At 43.9% G+C, this 20,387-nt stretch overlaps 1 protein-coding gene across 2 annotated transcripts in view; it reads left to right on the forward strand.

The window, feature by feature from the left end:
• FBXW5 (F-box and WD repeat domain containing 5) overlaps positions 1-20,387 on the forward strand; it is a 113,406-nt gene that overhangs the window by 26,284 nt on the left and 66,735 nt on the right. For both annotated transcript variants that reach the window (XM_069241422.1, XM_069241423.1), the window contains 2 exons: positions 10,983-11,131; positions 18,755-19,226. In XM_069241422.1, the coding sequence (XP_069097523.1) occupies positions 10,983-11,131; positions 18,755-19,226 (621 nt within the window). The remainder of the gene's footprint in view (positions 1-10,982; positions 11,132-18,754; positions 19,227-20,387) is intronic.

The raw sequence follows: 20,387 nt of genomic DNA on the forward strand, positions 1-20,387 counted from the left end.
AACTAAACCTTGTAATTGAATTGTTGAGAATGCAGGCCAAGATAACACAGCACCTGCTCCCATTATCTTCTCTCATTGGTAAATTAGTGATTGATTGGTGTCAAATAATACCATACGCTCTAAAATTGACATCCCCTCCAACTCTCAGATTACCAGAGTGGATACAATGCTTTACGAGACAAAAGCTGGCCTAAAAACCATGGAAATGGATGACAGACTCAAATATCCCAAAAAGGAGTCACTGCTATATACTCCAGAATTTTGGAGGCGGCTGGAATGACAGCTGTGCGTTGCTTTGTGCCAGAAGTTGAGTCTGATAGCTACTAGAAGATGGATAAGAACATGGATGAAATTAATTGATTTAGTAGCCCTTTGTTGTGTTGGGTCCAATAAAGAAAGTAAAATATTATTTGGAGCAGCCAGCTACGCAGCCTGCGATGAGGTTTCTTAAAGTATTGAAAGCACATACCAGGCCTTATTTGTCTAGGTGAGTGGTAAGTTGAGCATTCAGCACCCTTTGGAGGGCTCATTCTCTAACGCTCATTTCTCTTAGGGAAATCATTAGCCACATCTGCCTCTCATTTCCACCCTAGTGCAGTGCCCTTATGTAAATGTATCCTTTCAGGGACAACGGCATGAGGAGTTTGACTGTGGGCCCTTTTCACTGTGAAAAACTGAGAGATATGGCAGGGGGCCATCTCTTGCCCCACAGAGGTTTCCTGGCATGCTTAGTATCTCTAGAATGGTATGCCTTGTGTTTGGTCCTACCACAATTCCATCTTATTGTCACCACTAAATACACACTAACTTCTATCCCTCCTTTGTTTCTATTTCCTCATGCCATTCCCCGCTCCTGCCACACACCCACTTTCAGCTTCCAGTCTCTCTAGATGCACCCATTGTGCTCTTTATCAAGTGAGAGATGCATGCTTTGTTGAAGAATGCTACCCCCACAAGGCTACTTCCTTCCATCTTATTCTTTGTTTTCATCTGTCCTGTTTCCTCTTTTTCATTTCTACATTCTTACGCACCATTTTAATCAGAAATGTATAAATTTGGACCATCTAAATTGATAGATCTACATAAAATAATGAGCTAACTTTGGGAGTGGGGGGAGCATATTTTGAGGCTTGAACAGGTAGGGTATAGGCCTGCATATCCTAAAAACTATCTCTTAAAACAAAGGTAAATGTTATACCTCCACATGCCATCTATTTTGCAGATTGGTATTGCTTTGTATGGTGTTTAGAGGAGTGATGTGTAAATGTCTAAACGACTGTGCTCAAAGTTTGGCAGAGGTGTCCAATTTCACATACAACACACAGCATAGTTTTTGAAGCTTACCCACTTCCAAGACCTCACTTGTGTGAAAGGTTTCCTGGTTGGGGTAAAACAGCAAAGTTAATAAAAAATCTTCAGAAAGTTGCAGAGAAACTGCGAAATTACAACCACAAATTTAGAAGCTCAATTCTCAAAGGCAGTTCCTTGCAGTAAAAAAAATGGTCCTCAGCATAGATAGCTTCAATAGATGGTCATACCACCTACTTTATATGTGGAAATTGAGTGCAGGTGGCGATGGGCGGGGTATGGTTTCTGTAAGGGCATTTTCGTTTTTGACTCCTATGCAATGGGAGCATAAAATGATTACCACCTGTTTGTTGTTCTGAGATCCTCGATTGACACTGCAAGATAATTCACAGAAACATGTGGCCTGACAAAAAAAATAAAAAAAATTTGGAGAATCATTGCAACAAGTAGGGTTCTCCCACCCCTTGTGCCCCTGTCCAACCCTACGCCCCTGAAACAGGACTGTACTTAAAGTACTAGCTTAATATCCACTGTAAATCCTGCTGATATATTGATTCTTCTGGGGGATGAGTTAAAATTGCAGTCCTTTCATCAGTGATGCTTGAAACCTATGTCTGTTCAGGGCCTTTATATGAACATGCTATTTGAAAATGGCCCTGACCAGAATTCTTCTGGCAATGACACCAAATGCTGGGCACAAAGCCAGCCTGTGGCTATACTAATTAACATTTATAAGTTCCTGAGGCTAGCTGGCAGACTGAGCTAGTTTCACCAGGAAACATACTGTTCGATGGCATCTGTTGCTGCAGATACACATGTTGTGCACAGTCCGCCATCTGGTGTTGGGTCGGAGTGTTACAAGTTGTTTTTCTTCGAAGAAGTCTTCCGAGTCACGAGACCGAGGGACTCCTCCTCTTTGCTTCCATTGCGCATGGGCGTCGGCTCCATCTTAGATTGTTTTTTTTCCGCCCTCGGGTTCGGACGTGTTCCTTTTCGCTCCGGGTTTCGGGACGGAAAGATAGTCAAAACTTCGAAAAAACTACGTCGGTATTGTTTCGATCGGGATCGGGATAGTTAGAATCGACACCGAATCGTGAAGAGCTCCGTTAGCCCTTCGGGGTAATTTCGATCCCCCTTCGGGGCCTGGTCGGCCCGACCGCATGTAACATCGACCACAATAAATATCCATATACGGACCAACATTTGGTCTGTAACTTGTGCCTGTCACCCGAGCACAAAGAAGAAACTTGTGAGGCCTGTCGTGCGTTACGGTCCCGAAAAACGCTCCGTGACCGTCGAGCCAGAAGACTACAGATGGCGTCAACACCGGGAGTTCGAGGAACAAGGAGAAGAGGAGGAAGCCTTCCCCATCCATGAATCGGACTCGGATGAATTCGACGTCGAGCAAACTGTGAGTAAGACGTCGAAAAGCACACAGCACAAGAAAACAGACAAGGCCCAGGGGACGCCACTGCCAACTGGCCATGGCTCAACCCATAAAGGTGACCGTCCATCGGCACCGAAAAAGGCCGAACTGGTCCCCAGATCGTCCGACTCGGGTCGAGACACAGGCACGCAACATTCTCGGGACCGAGAAAGTGTTGCCGAAAAAGATCGACGCCGAGAAAGCGGAGCCGACGCTGCTCGACGCAGAGAAGGCTCGACTCCGAAAAAGAAGAAATTCGCCTCGGAGCCGAAAACAAAAAAAGACACAGTTTCGGTGCCAAAACAACCAGCAACCGAACCCACTACCGGCTCATATTCAGAGGAACATTCATTGTCCTCTCAAATGCGTAAACACAGGTTTGAAGAGGAGTTACAGACTACTGATGTAGACCATACACAAAAGAGGATCTTCATCCAGAGTGGAACAGGGAAGATTAGCACTCTTCCACCAATCAGGAGAAAAAGGAGACTAGAGTTCCAAACTGAACAACTAACACCACAAGCAAAGGTGGCAAAGAAAGCAACTCCGCCACCCTCTCCTCCACCTGTAACTCGGATATCACCGGCACAAACTCCGTCACATTCACCGGCTCACACCACCATGAGCCAAGATGACCAAGATGCTTGGGACCTATACGACGCCCCAGTGTCAGACAACAGTCCAGAGTCATACCCTACCAAGCCCTCACCACCCGAGGACAGCACAGCGTATGCGCAGGTGGTAGCTAGGGCAGCAGAATTCCACAACGTGTCGTTACACACAGAACCTGTCGAGGATGACTTCCTTTTTAACACCCTCTCCTCCACCCATAGCAACTACCAAAGCCTGCCTATGCTTCCAGGAATGCTAAGGCACGCGAAGCAAATCTTCAAAGACCCTGTCAAGAGTAGAGCGATCACTCCAAGGGTAGAGAAAAAATATAAAGCACCTCCCACGGACCCTGCTTTTATCACCTCTCAACTGCCACCAGACTCAGTCGTGGTAGGAGCAGCTCGCAAAAGAGCCAATTCACACACATCGGGCGATGCACCACCCCCGGATAAAGAAAGCCGGAAATTCGACGCAGCTGGGAAAAGAGTCGCTGTACAAGCTGCAAGCCAGTGGCGCATCGCAAACTCTCAGGCGCTCCTAGCGCGTTATGACTGAGCCCATTGGGACGAGATGCAGCATCTCATCGAGCATCTACCCAAAGAATTTCAAAAGCGGGCAAAACAAGTGGTTGAGGAAGGACAAAACATCTCCAATAACCAAATACGCTCCTCTATGGATGCAGCGGACACAGCTGCAAGAACAATAAACACTGCAGTAACCATCAGAAGGCACGCATGGTTAGGCACATCTGGCTTTAAACCAGAAATACAGCAGGCAGTACTCAATATGCCGTTCAACGAACAACAATTGTTCGGACCAGAGGTTGACACGGCGATTGAGAAGCTGAAAAAGGACACTGACACAGCCAAGGCCATGGGCGCGCTCTACTCCCCGCAAAGCAGAGGCACTTTCGGCACCTTCCGTAAAACAACATTCAGAGGGGGGTTTCGGGGGCAGGCCACACAAGCCAGCACCTCACAATCAACACCGTCTACCTACCAGGGACAGTACCAAAGGGGAGGTTTTCGGGGCCAGTACAGGGGGGGACAATTCCCGAGAAACCGGGGAAAATTTCAAAGCCCCAAAACCCCAACAACCAAACAGTGACTTACAAGTCACTCAACCCCTCCACATAACACCAGTGGGGGGAAGACTAAGTCAGTTTTATCAATCGTGGGTGGATATAACAACAGACACTTGGGTCTTAGCAATTATCCAACATGGTTATTGCATAGAATTTCTACAGATCCCTCCAAATATCCCACCAAAAACACAAAAAATTTCAAAACAGCATTTAGACCTCCTAGAAATAGAAGTTCAAGCACTACTGCAAAAAGAAGCAATAGAACTGGTACCATGTACAGAAATAAACACAGGAGTCTATTCACTGTACTTTCTAATACCCAAAAAGGACAAAACACTGAGGCCAATCTTAGATCTCAGAATACTAAACACCTACATCAAATCAGACCACTTTCACATGGTCACGCTACAGGAGGTGTTACCACTGCTAAAGCAACAAGATTACATGACAACCTTATATCTCAAAGACGCGTATTTCCACATACTGATACATCCTTCACACAGGAAATACCTAAGGTTTGTATTCAAGGGAATACACTATCAATTCAAAGTCTTACCGTTCGGTATAACAACCGCACCAAGAGTATTTACCAAATGCCTAGCAGTAGTAGCCACACACATCAGAAGGCAGCAAATACACGTATTCCCGTATCTAGACGATTGGCTAATCAAGACCAACTCGCTAACAAAGTGTTCACAACACACAGAGTATGTCATACAAACCCTCCACCAACTCGGGTTCTCCCTCAACTACACAAAATCACACATTGTGCCGTGCAAAATACAGCACTACTTAGGAGCGGTAATCAACACAACAAAAGGATTAGCCACTCCGAGTCCACAAAGGGTTCAAAATTTTCACAAGGTCATACAGGCCATGTATCCAACACTAAGAATACAGGCAAAAGTGGTTGTCCTCATGCATAGCCATTGTCCCAAACGCAAGACTGCACATGAGGCCCTTACAACAGTGCCTAGCATCACAATGGTCACATGCACAGGGTCACCTTCTAGATCTGGTGTTGATAGACCGCCAAACATACATCTCGCTTCTATGGTGGAACAGTACAAATTTAAACAAAGGGCGGCCGTTCCAAGACCCAGTGCCACAATACGTAATAACAACAGATGCTTCCATGACAGGGTGGGGAGCACACCTCGATCACCACAGCATCCAAGGACAATGGGACTTACATCAAACAAAACTGCATATAAACCACCTCGAATTACTAGCAGTATTCCTGGCGCTAAAAGCATTTCAACCCATCATAACCCACAAATACGTTCTTGTCAAAACAGACAACATGACAACAATGTATTACCTAAACAAGCAAGGGGGAACACACTCGACACAGCTATGTCTCCTAGCACAAAAGATATGGCAATGGGCAATTCACAACCACATTCGCCTAATAGCACAGTTTATTCCAGGGATCCAAAATCAACTAGCAGACAATCTCTCTCGAGATCACCAACAGGTCCACGAATGGGAGATTCACCCCCAAATCCTAAACACTTACTTCAAAATTTGGGGTACACCGCAAATAGACCTATTTGCAACAAAGGAGAACGCAAAATGCCAAAACTTCGCATCCAGGTACCCACACAGACAGTCTCAAGGCAATGCCCTATGGATGAACTGGTCAGGGAAATTTGCATACGCTTTTCCCCCCCTCTCCCTCTCCTTCCATATCTAGTAAACAAATTGAGTCAAAACAAACTCAAACTCATATTAATAGCACCAACATGGGCAAGACAACCTTGGTACACAACACTACTAGACCTGTCAGTAGTACCACACGTCAAGTTACCCAACAGGCCAGATCTGTTAACACAACACAAACAGCAGATCAGGCATCCAAACCCAGCATCGCTCAATCTAGCAATCTGGCTCCTGAAATCCTAGAATTCAGACATTTAAACCTCACTCAAGAATGTATGGAAGTCATAAAACAAGCTAGAAGACCATCCACTAGACACTGCTATGCAAGCAAATGGAAAAGGTTTGTTTGCTACTGCCATAATAATCAAGTTCATCCATTACACGCATCCCCAAAAGATGTAGTGGGATACTTACTACACTTACAAAAGTCAAATCTAGCCTTCTCTTCCATTAAAATACACCTTGCAGCAATATCTGCATACCTGCAGATTACCCATTCAACTTCACTGTTTAGGATACCCGTCATTAAAGCATTTATGGAAGGCCTAAGAAGAATAATACCACCAAGAACACCACCTGTTCCTTCATGGAACCTTAACATCGTCTTGACAAGGCTCATGGGACCACCTTTTGAACCCATGCATTCTTGCGAAATACAATTCTTAACCTGGAAAGTTGCATTTCTCATTGCCATCACATCTCTAAGAAGAGTAAGTGAAATTCAGGCGTTTACAATACAAGAACCTTTTATCCAAATACACAAAAATAAGGTTGTACTTAGAACCAATCCTAAATTCCTACCAAAGGTTATTTCACTGTTCCACTTAAATCAAACAGTAGAGTTACCAGTGTTCTTCCCACAGCCAGACTCAGTAGCTAAAAGGGCACTACATACATTAGATGTCAAAAGAGCACTAATGTACTACATAGACCGAACAAAGGAAGTTAGGAAAACAAAACAACTGTTTATTGCTTTTCAAAAACCTCATACAGGAAGCCCAATATCAAAACAAGGTATAGCCAGGTGGATAGTTAAATGCATCCAAACCTGCTATCTTAAAGTAAAGAGACAACTGCCCATTACACCAAGGGCACACTCAACCAGAAAAAAAGGCGCTACCTTTTCCTAGGAAATATTCCAATGCACGAAATATGTAAGGCAGCCACATGGTCCACGCCTCACACATTTACTAAACACTACTGTGTAGACGTGCTATCCGCACAACAAGCCACAGTAGGTCAAGCCGTACTGAGAACTTTGTTTCAGACTACTTCCACTCCTACAGTCTGAGCCACCGCTTTTGGGGAGATAACTGCTTACTAGTCTATGCACAACATGTGTATCTGCAGCAACAGATGCCATCAAACTGAAAATGTCACTTACCCAGTATACATCTGTTCGTGGCATTGGTCGCTGCAGATTCACATGTGCCCACCCGCCTCCCCGGGAGCCTGTAGCCGTTGGAAGTTATCTTCAACATTTGTGTATATATATATATTACTTAACCTTAATTTGTACATACTTATTCATTCCATTGCATGGGCACTATTACTAACACACACAACTCCTGCCTCACCCTCTGCGGGGAAAACAGTCTAAGATGGAGCCGACGCCCATGCGCAATGGAAGCAAAGAGGAGGAGTCCCTCGGTCTCGTGACTCGGAAGACTTCTTCGAAGAAAAACAACTTGTAACACTCCGACCCAACACCAGATGGCGGACTGTGCACAACATGTGAATCTGCAGCGACCAATGCCACGAACAGATGTACACTGGGTAAGTGACATTTTCATTATTGGGCAGCTTCAATCACTTTTTTTATTTTTTTTAATTAATGCACCCCCCCCCCCCCCCCCCCCCCCCTCCCCAGTCAGAGACCTATCATGGGGTCATGAACCGCTCTAAAGGCTAGTATGCTTGTTACTGTATACTGTTACAACAGTTGCTTCACTGTAAGTGTCACATAAGAAACTGAAAAATGAAAAGAAGTGTATATACAGAGAGTCTTTATAACATTTTTGTGTACATCAAACCAATGTATTCATTAACTACTTCAGACCTGCAGTGTCCCCTAGTGTTTGTCCTTTATTTTTAATCTAGTGGCAATTCTTATATTAGCCTTAACTATTGTGTTACACACGATATATCCTGGCCTTTTTATGCCATATATTGGTACTTGGGGTTAGTGATTTTCCCAAAAGGGACCCGAGAAAAAAGCCACAAAATGGCAAAATTGTGTTCCATTTAGATTGTCTGAAGAATGCTTCTTCTGTACCAGTTAGACTGTTGATAATGACCTACTCTCAGTTAAGATAGGAAATTTTACTCCTGGAGCTAGCCTGACAATAGACATTATATACATTCTGCGCTGAAAAAATAACAAGTGGGCAGCCAGTTTCTAGGGCAAAGTGCAGATTGTATGTGCTACATCATATGATTGAAGCTGCTGGTCAGTTTGATCCATGCCATATGTTATTTATATAATCAAGTATGCAACCGAGCTTTTGTCCTTTTGCCAGCTTTGACAGGAGAAGGGCTGTCTTCAGGAGTTGCAGTGCACACCTGTAAATCCTGTTGGTTGCAGGATCTCTTATATAACAGAGAAATTGGCCATATAAAGGTTAGAATCTTGAAAAAAGATCACTTCCTCACTAGAACATAGAACTACATCCTTTTAGCTTGACTGTCAGCATTCCTCATGCTACTTTCTAGAGTGTACAGGAACATCGCTTGCCTGCAGTACCTTAAAGAATTATGTCTCATTCACAAGGCCATCTTTCAGTTTATGCTTCCCTTTGTGTGACAAATCCATGTCTGGTCTCCAGGGTGTCACTTCTCTTACATGGTCTTATGTCTGTGATTGTATAATCAATATTTATTTTAGCAAAGCGCAGCTCGTTGGCCAGGGATGAGAAGAGGGCATGGGAGCAATAACAGGGGATTGTGATTTGTGATGTTAATAGGTTCCCTTTTTTCCCTATTGAACTGCATCCCTATTGATTAGTCTGGTGCAGGGGGTGGTATGTGTAAAGTTAAACATAAAGGGAGCTTATAAAGCATGCTTCCCGTTATTAGGGAATGGGATCCCACACAAATTTATCGATAATTCGCAATGAGGAAGGGCAACTGCTAGGATTTATCCTGGAATCCTTTCCAGTATACGTTCTGTAGTTGTACACATAATCAGTGGAATACATGCACATATCAATCTTGATGCAGTACCACACTGTTTTACTAGGTATATACTGCCTGAACAGCAACAGCCCTATGCCCAAGATTGAAGACGTGTCCACCATTATTCTTCCCTGGAATACAAACCTCTGCACTGTTTGCGGAGAAATGTCCACCAGAGGCTGGATTTTGAACAGTCTGCATGGTTTCATAGCAGCGCTGCAAAGACATCATGAGTGAAGTCTGCTCATAGATGCCAAGGTGGGTGTTGCCAAAATTGTGCTAGATCCATAAGAAGGAAGGCTTGCATAATACTCCTGTGAGCAATTGAAGAACCCCCAAATGTTTTCAGCTCCCTGAGGGAAGATGGGTGTCTACAGGTGTGCTCTGTACAGAGATGCCAGAAAGCCTACAAGCTCCCACCGAACATTTCTGCATGCAGGTTAGTTTGCGGCACAATTTCCTCAAAGAACGCCAGAGCCTCATGTAAAAGTAAGAATCATAGGAGATTGTCAAGTGAGCTCCGTTGCAGTGCTCTGCATGACCACTCTATGGATACTACTCCTTCAGACAGTGCTTGTGAAGGCACATCAAGGTTGCTGTGCTGTGTTTCGTGCCCATGGGAAATTATAGGGGGTGAACTCCATTGATGTGTTCTGCTTTGCATCCTTATGAACTGTGTCTTGTGCTCCCACAGACCTTGCTTCTGAAGGGACAGGTTGGTTGCCATGCTGTGCTGTATGGTAATTCCCTTAAGTTTCACTTGAAGGGGAGTCTTCATCATGTCGAATTTGGCCAATTGCAAATGCACTTCCAGAATCTGAACCATGCTCCTCCTTACTAATATGCTGGCTCGGTTTATGAGCCAGTCCCTCCTTCATTATCAGACTTAAGACCTAGGCAACAGTTAACCTGGGAGAAGCAGTGTTTACTTTTACCGAAACATTGTTTCTGTATATTGTGTGTGTGAGTAATGTGAGCTGAAAGAATGAATGCACTGCAGTGCAGGTAACTGTGAGAATACAAAACAGCAAAAGCTAAAAACAAAACTACAGAGCACCTGGTAAAACAAATAACCTGGAGGAAATCCAAAGTTTACATGGAAAAAGTACAGTTAATGTCCATTTGGAAACAACCTGCATGAAAAAAAAATGAACAATACTTCAATTAGCAATTAAAAAGCACACAACAAAAAGGCAATTCCAGCATTAACAAACAGTATCGGTTTCAGGCCTGTTGTACATGCTGATAACCAAGAAAAACAGAATAGCACAAGCACCTTGAAGACCAATGATGAGTATAGCAAATCATTTAGAATCGACTGACAGCGAGGGAGCAGGCATTTCTATTTATCCCATAAAAGTGTCACCCTGTCTGGGCACAACCAGCTTTACATCTCACTTATGTGCATGAGATTCCAAAAAATGTAACACATTTGCAAGCAGCAAGAGGTTCCTAGGTGGAGGACATGATGTCACCTCTGTGTCCTCTTCCCTGGAAATTAGTTCTTGTGTGGGACATAAAGGTCCTCTCCCTTGCACCAAAGGGAATAAGCTACCTTAATATATATATAACATAAGTAGATGTGGCTAGGTCGCATGTGGGAGTTCAGCAAAGCTCAGCCTGATAAAGCTGTGTAACCTCCCTATTTTTTGTTTGGCCTGATAAATTTCTTTAGCCATTTAATTCTTTTTTTCTTTCTTTCAATTCCTCATCCAGAAAACTTTGAGCTCCTGTCTCGTGTGAGAAACAAACCCTATGATGTTTTTGGTTGTTGGTTAAACGAAACCCTCCTCATCTCTGGGAACCTGCACCGAATTGGCCGCATCACATCCTGCTCTGTGCTGTGGCTGAACAATGCATTTCAGGTACCATCTGTGTATGATAAGGTGCTCTGGTTCAACAGTTTCACAAAAATAAGTATCCTTTCATGTTTTCCCTTTGTAAAATGATAGGTTTATTCCAGGATTTATGGATATATAATTACTTGTTCAATTGTGTTTTTTCTCTTTCATTGTGTACTGCATCTTGACCCCTTGGCATCATAGTATCTTTAAAAGTGAAACCCTCATGGAGGCTAACTATTGGTCTCTAAATGTTTATTCATACTCGAGAGAGATTTTAAATAATTGCATATCTGTTGCCAATGCATGCAGTGTTCTTCTTTGTCTTCAGGTTTCATGCAGCAGAACATCATAATTGGTAATTCAGTCCTTCGCTATGTGTATAAGACTGTTGTAGAAGAAAAGTGTTTTTTTATTTTTTTTAATTTTATTTTAAGAAAGCACTATTCTAGTTTTATGTTCCAGGAGAAACAAAAGCATTGAAGTGCCACCAACAACTGCGTCAGTATCCATTCAACAATCCAAAGTGATAATTCCATCTTATGTGCATTTTTATGCTTTGCTGATTGGTATATCACGTTCTGCTTTTGGGCTCCTTGAGAAACTTATTGGGACCACTTACAACTCAGTTGCTTAATGGCACTTTGCTTCAGTAAAGGCCTCTTTGAAGAGAAATAATTTAAACTGAGCAGCTCGAAAAATTTGTTTGCACCAAGGTCCAGTGGTAAGTTGTTCCAGATACATGTGTTACAATAATCAAGGATTCAGACACTTTACTTAGCTTTCCTCTTTCTGCAATCTCTCTGCATCGTTATGGTGCTTCTGTGATATCCACAATCTCTGCATCGTTATGGTGCTTCTGTGAAAATACTTTTTGTGAATATTTAACTAAGTAACCTGCAGTGGACATTGTATTGTGTTGTTGTAATGGCATTTATATAGCGCTTACTGCCCATAATAGGGCGTGAAAACCCTTTACACACGCTGCTCCGGAATACAAGGTTAATGGGTTATCCATTGTTTAATGGGATTAGTCTTGTGCTCTCATGAAAATCATTCCATGCATTTACTACAGTTTCTTTACGGTGGTTGAAATTAACAAGAGTTAGCCATGATCATTAGTGGGGGTGGGGAGGGAGGATATGCGAGTTCATGCAGAATTGCAAGTGGGATTAACAGGTGAGATAGAGGAGATTTTGTATTGTTGGTTTGCTGTTGTTGCTTTCAGAGGAGAGGCATTTTTTTTTTTTTTTTAATGAAATGAGGGCAATTAGCAATACTACACTAATGTAGGTTAAGGCAAACATACATGTGACTTTAACACAAGGGGAGGAGGGAGCATCCCAGCACAGTTCTCCCCATTGCATCCTGGTAAATGCAGTATGCTTACTTCAGAGTTGCTGTAGTTTTTCACCAAAGTTGATGCAGGTAGTGCTGTTATCTCTAAACATGTGTTTCTGGGTTTACCCCTTAATCGGTAGAGAGCAGAAGTAGTAGAGAGCAGAGAAAGTCTTCTGGGTTTGCTGGTATGCTGCCCAAGCCTTCACAGGGCTCTTCTCTGCTCTCTACTACACCTGCTCTCTACTGATGAAGGACTAGACCCAGAAACACGTATCTAGAGATAACAGCACTACCTGCACCAACTTTGGTGAAAAACGACAGCAACTTTGAAGTAGGCATACTGCATTTACCCGCATGGAATGGGGTGAACTGTGCTGGGATGAGAGGCAGTGTGCTCCCTCCCCCCTTATGCACGTGACTTAAAGTAGGCTGTGCTCAGAAAGAGGAGATATACAAAGGGTAGAAAGTAAGGAAGAGGACCTCTCGTATAAATGGAGAAGAGCGTTCTTGCTACTGTGTTTTTGGAACATTAAGGAAGCTTTCTGAGATAGCATGCAACCTGAAAGTGCAAAGCATGTGTGATAGTGCTCTAATAGGTATTTTGATAGGCACTAGAACAGGCGAACCGCCCATCCTCTGTTAGGCTATCACTATAACACATCTTCAGCCAAGACAGCTAATCATCTTGTGAGTTGAAAGTGTAAGTAAATGGCTAGATTTAGATATAGGAAATTATCAAGAGATTTAAATTGCGCTTGAAAGAAGCAGTAACCTCATGATCATAGCAACATGAGAGAATATAAAGGGTAAATAATATAAATGGTGAAAATGAGATTCTGCAGAAGCTGGAACAATTGACTTCTGATGTTCACACTTGAAGTTTGACTCACAGTATTAATTAGGGGAGCAAAGTGGGTCCCCTTTGTATGTTCCTGTTTTAGCATGGGACACAGTGGGGTTGAGTACAGCTTCCCTTCACAGTAGAAGTGTATTGTCTGCATTCCTATGGCTGGTGGGTGGAGATCAAACACTGACATTCATTGAAGATTCTGTTAGCAAGGGCCTGCTAATGAGACCTTTTGGAAAGGGTAAGGGTTGGAACTGCAGATTCTATTGTGCAAGGTAAAGGGCACCCTTTAGGTGAAACCCAACCTTTTTGTCCTCCTTTATCACACTTTCATTTCGGCTGATGACAGAAGGGCAGGAACCTCACACCTTTTTATGCCTCTTTTGTGGTTGCTACAGGCCATAGACTACCTTTCTGCAGGTCCATAGACTACCCTGCTGCAAGATATTGAGATGCCCTGCTGTGAGGGCCATCACTACATGTAGGAAAGTGCCACTGTTGGCATGGTTGCCCCCCCACTTTTTGCCTAGTGTTGATGCCAACTTTGATGGGAAGTGTGCTGGGGCCCTGCCAACCAGGCCCCAGCACCAGTGTTCTTTCTTTAGAACTGTACCTTTGCTTCTACAATTGGCACAGCCCTGGCACATAGTTAAGTCACTTGTAAAAGGTAACCATGGTACCAAGGGCCCTGTGGCCAGGGAAGGTTTCTAAGGGTTGCAGCATACATCATGCCACCCCAAGGGACCCCTCACTCAGCACATGTACACTGCCTTGCAGCTAGTGTGTGCTGGTGGGGAGAAAAAGGCAAAGTCGACATGGCACCCCTCTTAGGGTGCCATGCCCACAAACCACTGCCTGTGGCATAGGTAAGTCACCCCCCCAGCAGGCCTTACAGCCCTAAGGCAGGGTGCACTATACCACAGGTGAGGGCATAGCTGCATGAGCAATATGCCCCTACAGTGTCTAAGTCCATTCTTAAACATTGTAAGTGCAGTGTAGCCATATTGAGTATATGGTCTGGGAGTTTGTCATTACGAACTCCAAAGCACCATAATGGCTTCACTGAATACTGGGAAGTTTGGTATCAAACTTCTCAGCACAATAAACCCACACTGACGCCAGTGTGGGATTTATTGAAAAATGCACACAGAGAGCATCTTGGAGATAACCCTGTATGTTAGCCCAACTGCTAGTCTGTGCCAGCCTGCCACTTTCAGACAAGTTTCTGACCACATGGGGTGACTGCCTTTGTGCATTCTAAGGTCAGAACAAAGCCTATCCTGGGTGGAGGTGCTTCACACCTCCACCTGCAGGAACTGTAACACCTGGCCGTGAGCCTCAAAGGCTCAAGCCTTGGGTTACAGTGCCCCAGGGCACTCCAGCTAGTGGAGGTGCCCACCCCTGGACAAAGCCCCACTTTTGGCAGCAAGCGTGACGGAAAATTAGGGAAATCGGGGAGGAGTGACCACCCCTACGGTGTCCAGAGCTGAGGTGACCCCCTCCCTGCAGAATCATCCATCTTGGTTTGGAGGACAGGGACCAATAGGGATAGGAATGTGCTCTCCTTCCCAAAGGGAGTGGGCACAAGGAGGGTGTAGCCACCCTAAGGGACCGTAGCCATTGGCTACTGCCCTCTGACCCCAAACATGCCCCTAAATCTAGAATTTAAGGGCCCCCTGAACCCAGCTCCCCAGATTCCTGGCGACCTACAGGAAGAAGAAGGATTGCTCAGCTGAAAACCCCAGCAGAGAAGAAGGAAGACAACTGCTTTGGCCCCAGCCCTACCGGCCTGTCTCCTGCTTCAAAGAACTTGAAAAAGAACAGTGACGCGCCCAGCGACCTCTGACCACTCCTGAGGACTGCCCTGCACCCAAAAGGACCAAGAACTCCTGACGACAGCAACTCTGTCTGAAGACACCTACAACCAAAGGACTCTCACCTCACTCTGGATGCGTGAGTTCTGACTCCTGTGCACCCGACGCCCACGGCCCATGTCCAGGTGGTCCACCCGGCAAGAAAGGGTCCCCAGGCGATTGGGAGCAAGAGCCCATCCTCGGTTGACCCCTCCAAACCTCCACAACGACGTCTGCAGAGGGAATCCAGAGGACCCCCTGACTACAAGCTCTGAATGAAGATATCCGACGCCTAAAGGACCCGCTGCACCGCAGCCCCAGGCCTTGGGGAACCTGACCCCCGGTACAGCATCGACCAGCAGATGGCCTTCTTCCCTGCCCAGCTGGTGGTTTGCCAGAGAAGCCCTCCTGGACCTCGTCTACAGCCTCAGAGTGACCCCTGGGGTCCCCTCATAGAGTTGCATTGAAAACCCAACGCCCTGTTTGCACCCTGCACCCGACTGCCCTAGTGCCGCTGAGGGTGTGTGTTTGATTCCTACTTGGGGCCCCTCGAGTGCTCTCTTGAACCTCCACAGGTCTGCCCTTCGAGTCGCGGGTCCTTACCTGCTGGCTGACTGGATTCCGAGAACCCCTCCCCCTATCTCCATGGGAGCGCACGTTAAGTCAGTGCATCTTTGACCTCTGCACCTGACCTGCCCTGTGTTGCTGGTGGTGGGTGTTTGGGATTAACATAAACCCCCAACGACGGACTACCTAAAACCCAGAGATAAGAACTGTAAGTTGAATATTTACCTGTAAAACTGTACTACTTTTTCCTCCCCTAGGAACTATTGAAAATTGCAGTGTCCACTTTAAAAAAAGCTTTTTGCCACTTTAAAAACAACTGTATACATTGTTGATTCCGTTCATAGGTCCTGATTGTATCTATGCAAAGTACCTTTCATTTTATGTACTTACCTGAATTGTGTGGTTCTAGAAATAAATTAACACAGCATATTTTTTTTATATAAAATACTATTGGTCTAGAGTTAAGTCATTGAGTGTGTGTTTCTTCTATTGCTTGTGTGTGTACAACAAATGCTTAACACTACCCTCTGATAAGCTTAACTGCTTAGTAGTATCTATTTTTGCCTCTGTCGAGCCTCTGTGGGGCCATATACAGAGCCATCTTCCTATACTACACAAAGACATAAATAAACCAAGCTCACTAAAAAACCCATGCAGGGCTGAACATTCTCTGGCTTAGAAAATCAGAAAAGGGCAAATGGGCTGTAACATAGCAAAATGAAAGTCTTCAAAAAGTGCCTTGCTAGGTGTAAAGACCTCGTAGGTGGGGTCCTGGGGAAAGGGCAAAGGATCACTGTGTGCACAAACACCTTCATCTGTGACAAGTTGCTGGTTCCTGGAGGGTCTCCCTCATCTCTTTGGGCTCCTCCTGCTCCTTTGTGCCCTAGAAGTGTATCCTGCAACCCAGGGTTCGATCACAACTGGACTCTGGCGACATGGCCACCAGATTGTTCACATCATATGGGTATTCTCTTCGGTATCCGCTGTCTGGGTTCTCTCAGTCCAACATGTCCGGCCACATCAGTACCAGCAGGGACACCCATGGCAGCTTGTTGCCTTATTAAGTCCCCTGTAAGGAAATCCTACTGCACTGATATATCCCCCAAAAAGTCTTCAGATTTCATCTACAAATTGCAGGGTATTGTCTCAGTATGAGAAATGTGTCCCAATAAAAGACTAAGGGCCTGATTATGACCTTGGCAGAGGGGATTACTCTGTCGCAAATGAGACGGATATCCCGCCCGCCATATTACAAGTTCCATTATATCCTTATGTCCTCTCCGCCAAGGTCGTAATCAGGTCTTTAGCTCCAATACTTTTTTTTTTTTTTTAATCTGTAAAAACTCAGACTTAATGTATCATGTTGAAACATTTAGGTGTCTATCAAAACATTCATCATAATGTTGCTGTAAAGTTTGGAAAATAACCTTTATAGGCTTATTACTGCCAAAAGACATGAACTTGTGCTTTGCACACTAACAATGTCTGCCTAGATTTAGATGTTTAGACACACTAAATGGCTCAACCCTGAATCTGAAATCAACTTGATGGCAATATAGCATTGCTTTTACTTTTTAAAACTCTTAAAGCAGCTTTACATCATCATAAAAGACTGGTGCTATCAAGCACTTACGTTTTTCCTAAATAGTGAAGTAGTGTGAGATTTGCATGTCTTTTTGTAACATCAGATGTTAGACTATTGCTAGAAATATAATTATGAATTGGGAAAATACATAATTGATTAACTGTATTCCTGGAGAAATATATTGGTGGCTACAGTCTACATGCCAGTGATTTTCAGTGTAGGTCCTACAGGGCCACATCTAAGGCACATTTTTAGAATACATTTACATACAGTAAATCCTATTGTTACCAGATTTACAAAGTGTTCACCTGCAAAATCTGGCATGGATTTGACTCATCTACATTGGACACACTTATCTAGGGCAACACTTTAAATGAAAACTATTACTCTGTAAGTGCTTAGATAGGAAAGGTGATCCTTGAAGATGGGATCCCACCTGCCTGCAATATATTGAGACACCCATCTTTATAGGTACTAGTTGCTGCTATCTGGCAGTTTCAATTCTGTTCTAAATCTGTCAGGCCTTGGAGATATTCTGTCTGAAAGTGATCCTGTAATCAGGATAGTAATGGGTTGAAGGACTTGGGTGTGGATCACCTTTTTCACTTAAAGGTGGTTCCTATATTTTACTCCTCACACACCATGCATACTTAGGAGTATATAACATCATGTTTTCTTTGACTAGTTATTGACTACAACAAAGTAGACTGCTACTAAATCTGAGCTGTCAACCTGCAACTTAGTTCCTCAGGCTGGATTTTCTTTAGTCTAAACATCCCACATCTTATTTGCCAGACTGAGCACCTGACGTTTGGCTCTGTGCTTAAATTTGAGGTGTTACTTAATATTGCTCGGCCTATGCGGGCCTCCATATGATCAAACACACTTTGGTTTTCCAGTCTGGCTACATCTTTAATGGTGAATATGCTCCATGTAGGATAAGCCCTTTGCAACTGTTTTATCTTTGGTCTCTCCAGGAATTTGATGTTTAACCGTGATCTGAAACGACCACCAGTATAGTGGAGAAGAGAGGTCTCGTAAACCTGGCCAGTTGCCAGAGGGAATCTGCCCTGTTGAATATTTCACACACCTGGGTGAAGGTTGTCCTTCGGGAGCTCTCTTCCATCTTGTAGTGTTGATAAACCAGCAAAGCATTACATATCAAGTTCGTCACTGGGTGGCATCCCTTTTTTCCAGCCATGAGTTAAACGTTGTGAAAGGGGCAAAGCCTGGTCTACCATGCGCATCTCCACATAACCCATTAAGTGAGATGGTGGGTTTGTTTGTCCAATCCCCTTTTGTCTTAGCTGTTGACAGACAATTTAGGATACATACTACTATACCATCTATAGTGCAAAAAAAGACTACTTCATAACGGTGTGTAAAGAGTTTTTTTCTCTAAATTAAGTGTTTCCATACTGTCACCAACACAAGATTTTTTTTCTGTGTTTTAGGATGTAGAATCTGAGAATGTTAACGTGGTAAAGAGATTGTTTAAACTTCAGAATCTGAATGCCAGCACCATCAGAACTGTGATGGTGGCAGACTGTACCCGTCATGATTCCCCTGACCTACTCCTTGATTACACGGAGCAGCAGAATGAGGCAGCTTCCAGTGCCTGGCAGGTGGATTTGGAGAACCAGAACAAGACAGGGAAGGAGCGGCAAGAATTGTTTCTGGATGAAGTAGAAGAGCAGGCAGATGTGGGTGCCAATGACCGACTTCAGCTCTTCCTGGGAGATCTCATGGAGGGACGCGTCAGGCCTGTTCCGACCGATCAAGAACTAGAGGCAAAAGTTGCCGAACTATTTGCCTGTTACAGGACTAAGTCACCTGAAAGAAATCTCTTCTCATCAGATGGGGCCTACAAAAAGAAGTACTTGATCTTCACCACAGGATGCCTCACCTATTCTCCTCACCAGATAGGTACTTTCTAACCAATATGGTTAAGTTATCTGTTTATATCCTCTATTGTAGTAAAATGTGATCGGTGCTTCTAAGTTATTGTGCAATAATCACCTATTGAGCAGACCTCTGTACATCAGTTTTGAATGTTAATTTAGTCCAACCTAAAGTGGTAAACTGGTAGGTTTTATCTAGTGGCATGTTAAAACGGATTGTACAACATTTCTTTGTGAGGTATCCTGAACAACTAAATGACTGGCAGTCTAATGGTTTAATAAAACCTGCCCATTAGCTGGCCTCACAACATACATAGTGGTCACATGCAAAATCTGGCATCGGTGTGACCCATCTACTTTGGAAATGCTTATTTAGGGCAACCCTACTGAACAGTAAATTATTTGTTGTGAAATGCTCACCAGTCTATTTAAACATTCACCGAAACACAAGTTTTTCTGCATTAGCAAAATGTTTATTACATTGACTGTGATGCTCTGTTTAATGTTTTGTGAGGGCTATATTAGTGGCTTTGTGCTGCCAAATCACTGTTTAATAGGATAAGCTCTTTTAACATAAGAATTCAGCACTACTTCTGTAAAGACTTGGAAAAACGCAGTATCAGTGCTCAGACCTAAATTGAAAGTCTAGAGCCACGTCTGAAACTCATACATCTCAAAAAAGCAAAAATGGTGATCAAATCCATTTGACATCATTGAGCATAAAAGGAAACTAAAAGCCTTGGTTAAGTAACCAACCATCAAGTTTAAGTGAGCGATTTGATGCCTCATAGCCACCGGAACCTCACCTGGGGAGAAAGACAGACCCCAGAGAAATTAGGTTTTGCTCAATGGCCAGACACAGAGCTCTTCCTTTGAGGAAACATCTACTCAAAATAAATCTGGCTGTGCAAGGAAACGTCTAATTTTCATGCCCAGCTGCCCACTGTATCACATCATTCAAGAGAAGACAGTCTCACACATAACAGCTAAAGAACACTTGGAATTAGATGCGGATTTAAAAAAAAATATTTCTCGATGACAAGTCAGACTCAACAACAATATTGATGGTCCATTTCCTAGCACAGTGCTGGACTGTAAGAGGTAAAACATCAGTGTAAAGGGCACAAGTAGATCAAAGAGAAAATTGCCTGACGTACTCCTTGAATTCTACAATAAGAGCCCAACA

Source organism: Pleurodeles waltl, chromosome 6 (assembly GCF_031143425.1).
Source record: "Pleurodeles waltl isolate 20211129_DDA chromosome 6, aPleWal1.hap1.20221129, whole genome shotgun sequence".
Taxonomy (NCBI): Eukaryota; Metazoa; Chordata; class Amphibia; order Caudata; family Salamandridae; genus Pleurodeles; species Pleurodeles waltl.